The following is a 6,390-nucleotide window of genomic DNA, read 5'->3' as shown; positions in this document are numbered from 1 at the left end:
TATTATTATTATTATATATATATATATATATATATATATATTATTCATTATCTTGTACATAAATGAAGTATTCCCCTGAAAACACTCCGTCATTTCTCATAAGTCACACCATTATAAACATCTTCCACCGCTTAGCAAGTTTAGCATTTGGAAGTGTTATTAAAGTAATACATAGATACATTAACAACGCCCCATATAATTGGTAGAATTATTGAATTTCTTATCATAGCCATCGTTCATGCAATTATTTACATTTATTTATTGCTTAAAAAATGTTAAATCGGGCAGAGGTTCATTTTTTATTCGATCAAATGATTTCGATTAAAGTGTGTTAAGTAAAGCATTAACTTCAAATATAAGTTCCTGAACATTGAACTTTGATATCCTGATTGTATCTTCAATCAAAATATTCCTTCTTTAATTAATTTAGGAAAGCTTACATTGTCTAGATCTTAATTTTTATTTTCTATTCTTTTTAAGTATAAAGATTGGCTCATGATTTCTTGTAAGTTGTAAGTTAGTATATATCATGATAAGATCAGTATGGTGAAAATTATAATTAAAATTTTGGTCTTTGATTTCCATGAGACTGGAACTTGGGATAGTAGCATTATTTATCTATTTATTTTGGTGCAAGGGTTGTAGCTGTATTTAAATACGATGTATTGATGAAAAAATGTTGATCTAATGATATAAGGTTCTATTAGATCTTTGTGATAATTAAAAGGTTAATGATTCAACTCTTAAAAATGATATTTGTTAGTAGAGGCAGACATGAACTTGAGAGAAATTAATTCCTTATTTATAAGGTGAAGAATATATTTGATAATACCAGAGAAAATATGATGTAGAGTGGGTACAATGATGAAGATGCATTATTATAATAATTAATTAATAATTCCAGGAGGCAAGGCAAATATATCAAATGCGTTCTGTTGTCTTGCTTCACTGTCTTCTATTTGCCAGTTGGGTTTGGCTTATTTTATTTTTGATAATAAATTTTATTAAAGCTACCAGGTACAAGAGGTACACTTGAGAATAAAGAAAGTTATAATTAGTTGCACTTAATTAGTGATTTAGTGTTAAAGATCCACTCCCACCTGATTTGGCAAAGTCCCAAATTGTAATGTTTGTGGCCAATTAATTTTGACTATTTTTTCATGCATTATTACTCTATGGCTATGTGGAAACAAAGCAAGATCTTGATTAATTCTTATAATAAAAAAGTTTTTGTCAACATCAACTCTAAGGTTAAGAATAAGTTAACAATAGATCGTCATTTATTGAGAAACTAAATCCACTAATTAATCCTTTCAATTCTTTTTTGTAAGCTTTTAAGATTGAGATTAACAAAAAATATAATATTATTAGTCTATTAAACAATAATTCAAGAAATCATTATTTTGAGAAAGGTTTTACATAAGCATCATGTTAGGTGGAAAATTAACACCACACCTCTCTATACATTCAAATAACTAAAACTTAATGATTACAAGTTTATGTCTTAATAGTAATACAATATAGGTGTTAAAGAGTTTCACCATAACATCAGAGAAAGCCAGAGAAGGTTTCTCTCATATGTGTCTAAATATATAATAAGGTATAATTGTTACTTACTTCTTTCACAATTATATTTCTAAGGATCTCTCATCTACTGATACATGGAAATAGGATAGTCTATTACTTAGTCTATAATAGATAAGATTATCAAAATTTGAATGATTTAAAGTCTAATCTATTAAATTAAATAGGATTTTTGAGAAGTCTAAGTTTGATGTGTTCATAAACTTTTTTGATAATCTAACCTATTATAGGTTAAGTAATAGGTATATGATAGATTGTCTATTCTATTTCCATTCATTAGTAAGATCCTTAGAAATATAATTGTGAATGAAGTAAGTAACAATTATACCTTAGTAATATCATGACAACCTATTTATAACAATTATACCTTAATCTATTTAAAGGTTTAGTAAGTATACGTATAACATGATGAAGTATTTAGTAATATCATGTAACAATATAAATGTTCATATTATACAAATTTAATTTAATTGTGAAGGTTAAAAAAGTCTAGTTAAAAATATATCTATTAACCTATTTAAATATAGACATGATCAATTTTATGATTATATAGTATAACAGTCCTTTAAATAAACCAACTCGTCAAATAAGATACAAAGAATGATAATGAGAAAAAAACTATTTAATAGTTAAGATAAGATATGATAATGAAAAAAATATACAATGATGATCATTTCAATCCCAATTTATTATGAGTCCAATATCTATATACTGATAGTATAAATATTTATATACAATTATTATATCATTTATATTACTTTATTTAAAAAATCAATAATAATTAAAAATAAATGATAAATTATACAATGATAATATAATTTTTTTTACATTTTTGGTGTATATATTTTCTCTCATTCCTAACAGAATTAGATACCTGAATGGAATAGTCATATCTTATTATGTTAACTCTCAAAACTCTCGACAACATGATAATTTTTTTTATTATATCATGTCTTTTTGCTATGTCTATGGAATGAGTCGAGCACTCGAGATACTTCTATTACTCTATTGTCTTTTTTCTTCAAAAAAACAATTACAGGTTGATTGTCTTTTAAGTTTTAGGTTAGGTTGGTAATATATATAATTTTCAAAATATAATAATCATATGCAAATTTCATATTCAATATGAAAATTTATTTTAATTTATGGAGTATTTGTATCAATTCTTGGACATGCAAGATTAATGTATTATCATTGTTTACAACAACCTTCTTTAAACATGATTAATTTGTATTAATAATTAATGTAGTGGAACAAATTCAAGCCTCAACCATCATCACTAGTTTTATAAATTATAAGAGAAAATGACTATGTATTAACAATGTAATAAGTTTTTACCCTATTATTACTATATTATCATTTATAATTAATTAATATTCATTTTTAAATATAAGTAATACAAATGAATAATGAATAATATAATATTTGTATTTCAATCTTTATATTATTAATATATATATTTTACACTAAAATTATAATGCATCAATTTAATTAGGCTCCCTTATTTTTCTAACTCAACAAGGATACAGTTTCCCTACCCCCTTGACATAGTTGGTTGATCATTATAGATTATATAAAATTTGTCATCATACTCTCAAGTAATACATATTCTAAAATTTAGATATTTCGATTTTTTTAATCTTATTCTAAAATTTCCAATGTTTTATAAAATCAAGAGAAGTTGTATGTATTTTTCTAAATAATTCTTATTCATGTAAGTACTTTTCTCACATAATTTAGTAATAATTGTTAACTTCGCCTCTATTTTTCCCACTTTTGAATATACTATTTACTCTTAATAGTTTTTTCAATAAACATGTAGAATTGATGATGGAACTAGTCTCTCAAGTATTCTCCATTTATTAGAATTAGGATCAAATTTATGAATAGAAAATAATCGTAGAAATAAATTTATTAGGAATATATTTGTCATATTTTACATTATTTATTGACTTCTCAATCTATTTATATTTCTATACTACTTATAAAGGGAAAACCCAAAATAACCACTTATCATGGTGTAATTTGTAGTTTTCCCTATTTTGCCCTCACTATTTTCTATTTATTATCAAAAAACCATATATAACTCCATGTTTCTCTCCACTCAATATAATGTTCAATTTTAAAAAATCGAACATTACACCAATTGAATAAATTCAAATGTAGATTACAAATATTTAACACAAAATAATATATTTGATATATATAATATACAAACTGCACATTATAAATGATAGAAAAACGGGTTGACAGACACGACTGTGCCGATCAACACACACGCTAGTATGCATAATCTCAAACCTCCAAATGTAGTGAGAATCATTTATATATTAATCATATATGATTAAGATATACGTCTTTTTATGGTATGAAAGAAATTATTTGAAGAAATGTTATTTCCATGATTAAATAAGACAAAAAGGTATAAACAAATAATAAGAAGAAATGAAAAAAAGGTTAGTAAAAAAACACATTAAAACCATGGAGTGTGAATCAGATATTTATGAGTTTCCTTAATATATCTAATCACAATACGCATTACCAAACAAAAAACATCAAATTCAGAAAGCAATAAAAAGCACAGCAAGTAACTCCAAAGTTTCACAGCTCCAATCAATGGAGTCTTGTCACTAGAAAACACCTCTCATCTTTTCCCAACAAACCTTGAACCTTCATATTCTCCTTCTTCCATTGCTAAGGAGGTTCCCATGGCTACAACCACAACCATCAAATCACTTAAAAAGAAAGAAACCACTAACCTTCTCTTAGGCCGTTTCGAAGTAGGAAAACTCTTAGGCCATGGAACCTTTGCCAAGGTTCACCTTGCACGTAATATCAAAACTGGTGATTGTGTAGCCATCAAGATCATTGATAAGGAGAAGATCCTTAAGGGTGGCCTTGTGGGTCATATCAAACGTGAGATCACTATTCTCCGCCGTGTCCGCCACCCTAATATTGTTCAACTATTTGAAGTTATGGCCACCAAAACAAAGATCTACTTCATCATGGAGTATGTTCGTGGCGGTGAACTCTTTAACAAGGTTGCTAAAGGTAAAAGAAAGATCCATTAAAACATGCTTCTTTGTTAGACTCATTAACCAAAACTTGTATTTTTTGAGCTTTGCATAGTGGAATTCGTATTAGTGGGTATTTTTTGTGGTGTCTGAATATGATAGAGGAACAAAAACTCATACTATTTATCTTCTTTGGGTTAATAGGAAAACTCTTCTGTTCTTAATGAATTTCCTTTGCTACATAATCAAAAGAAAATGAACATGATGTTCTGTTTCACCTTTTCCATGAAACCAAAATATAATATATTTTTCTAATTTCAACAGAATTAGTATATTCTGTTGTTAAATTGAATTGTTCTGATGTGTCTATCAAACACTGTGTAATGGTTCAAACTTTTGAGAAAAATGTTGATGCTAAATGAATTTTTTTTTTTCCAGGTAGGTTGAAGGAAGAAGTTGCAAGGAAATACTTCCAACAATTGGTTTCAGCGGTAGGGTTTTGCCATGCTAGAGGTGTGTTCCATAGGGACATAAAACCAGAGAATTTGTTGCTTGACGAAAATGGTAACCTTAAAGTTTCAGATTTTGGTCTCAGTGCTGTGTCCGATCAAATAAGGCAAGATGGGTTGTTCCACACGTTTTGTGGGACACCTGCATATGTAGCACCTGAGGTTTTGGGTAGGAAAGGTTATGATGCTGCAAAGGTTGATATTTGGTCATGTGGTGTTGTTCTATTTGTTCTTATGGCTGGTTATTTACCCTTTCAAGATCAAAATGTTATGGCTATGTACAAAAAGATTTACAAGGGTGTGTTCAGGTGTCCAAGATGGTTCACACCCGAACTCACAAAACTACTAACTAGGCTTCTTGATACAAACCCACAAACCAGGATTTCAATACCTGAGATCATGGAGAATAAGTGGTTCAAGAAAGGGTTCAAGGAGATCAAGTTCTATGTTGAGGATGATGTAGTTTGTAATCTTGATCATGAGAAGCTGATGGGAAGTGATGAAGAAGATGAAGGATCGGTTTCGGAGTCCGATTTCGAGGTTGTAACTAGAAGGAGGAGTAAGAATGCTTCATTACCAAGACCTGCAAGTTTGAATGCATTTGATATTATATCATTTTCACCAGGTTTTGATCTTTCTGGTTTGTTTGAGGAAAAGGGTGATGAGGCAAGGTTTGTGTCTCGTGCTCCAGTTTCTAAGATCATATCAAAATTAGAGGAAGTTGCTCATTTGGTTAGTTTCACAGTGAGGAAAAAGGATTGCAGGGTGAGTTTGGAAGGTTCAAGAGAAGGTGTGAAAGGACCATTGACTATTGCTGCAGAAGTATTTGAGTTAACACCTTCTTTGGTTGTGGTAGAAGTGAAGAAAAAAGGAGGGGATAGAGAAGAATATGATAAATTTTGTAACACTGAATTGAAACCTGCTTTGGAGAATTTGACAATGGAGGAAGAATCTGCAAGTTCTTCTTCATATTCACATACTCCCACTGAATCTGTTCAACAACGTGCTCTTTCTGACTCTGCACTTGACATGCCTTCAGATACTGAATCTTTGTTCTAAAACAACTGAAGAATGACAGAGAAGAAGTAAAAGGGTATTTCTATTTTTTCTTCTGTTTTTAATAGATTGTGTATGGAAAAATTTAATTTTTTTCCAGGATTATTCTGCTTGTTAGTTTTGTTTGCTCCTTAACTGGAGCATTAGATCAGATGTTACTTTGTTTGTATTTCTAATTGCTGTAAGAAGAAGGCTAATAAAAATAAAAGTATAGTGAATGGAGTTTA

General features: G+C 28.8%; 1 protein-coding gene and 1 long non-coding RNA gene across 2 annotated transcripts in view; one reads left to right on the top strand and one right to left on the bottom strand.

Annotated features, from left to right (window-relative positions):
- The window catches only part of LOC109362859, a 21,886-nt gene extending 18,154 nt beyond the window's left edge, over positions 1 to 3,732 (bottom strand). Inside the window, exon 1 of the long non-coding RNA XR_002109453.1 lies at positions 3,721 to 3,732. This is a non-coding gene — a long non-coding RNA (uncharacterized LOC109362859). The remainder of the gene's footprint in view (positions 1 to 3,720) is intronic.
- Positions 4,125 to 6,390, top strand: LOC109362605 (CBL-interacting serine/threonine-protein kinase 12-like). Its single transcript, XM_019608521.1, has 2 exons — positions 4,125 to 4,635; positions 5,037 to 6,390. The coding sequence occupies exons 1-2, from the start codon at positions 4,293 to 4,295 to the stop codon at positions 6,164 to 6,166; spliced, it is 1,473 nt and encodes a 490-aa protein (XP_019464066.1). The 5' UTR covers positions 4,125 to 4,292; the 3' UTR covers positions 6,167 to 6,390.

Source organism: Lupinus angustifolius, chromosome LG12, assembly GCF_001865875.1.
Source record: "Lupinus angustifolius cultivar Tanjil chromosome LG12, LupAngTanjil_v1.0, whole genome shotgun sequence".
In the NCBI taxonomy this organism is placed as follows: Eukaryota; Viridiplantae; Streptophyta; class Magnoliopsida; order Fabales; family Fabaceae; genus Lupinus; species Lupinus angustifolius.
Note: the sequence above shows the minus strand (reverse complement) of the source record. Positions and strands in the feature narration are given on the sequence as shown.

Coding starts and splice junctions, on each gene's coding strand:
- LOC109362605 (XM_019608521.1), top strand. CDS start 4,293: ATGGCTACAACCACAACCATCAAATCACTTAAAAAGAAAGAAACCACT. Junction 4,636..5,036: donor CTTTAACAAGGTTGCTAAAG/GTAAAAGAAAGA, acceptor TTTTTTTTCCAG/GTAGGTTGAAGGAAGAAGTT.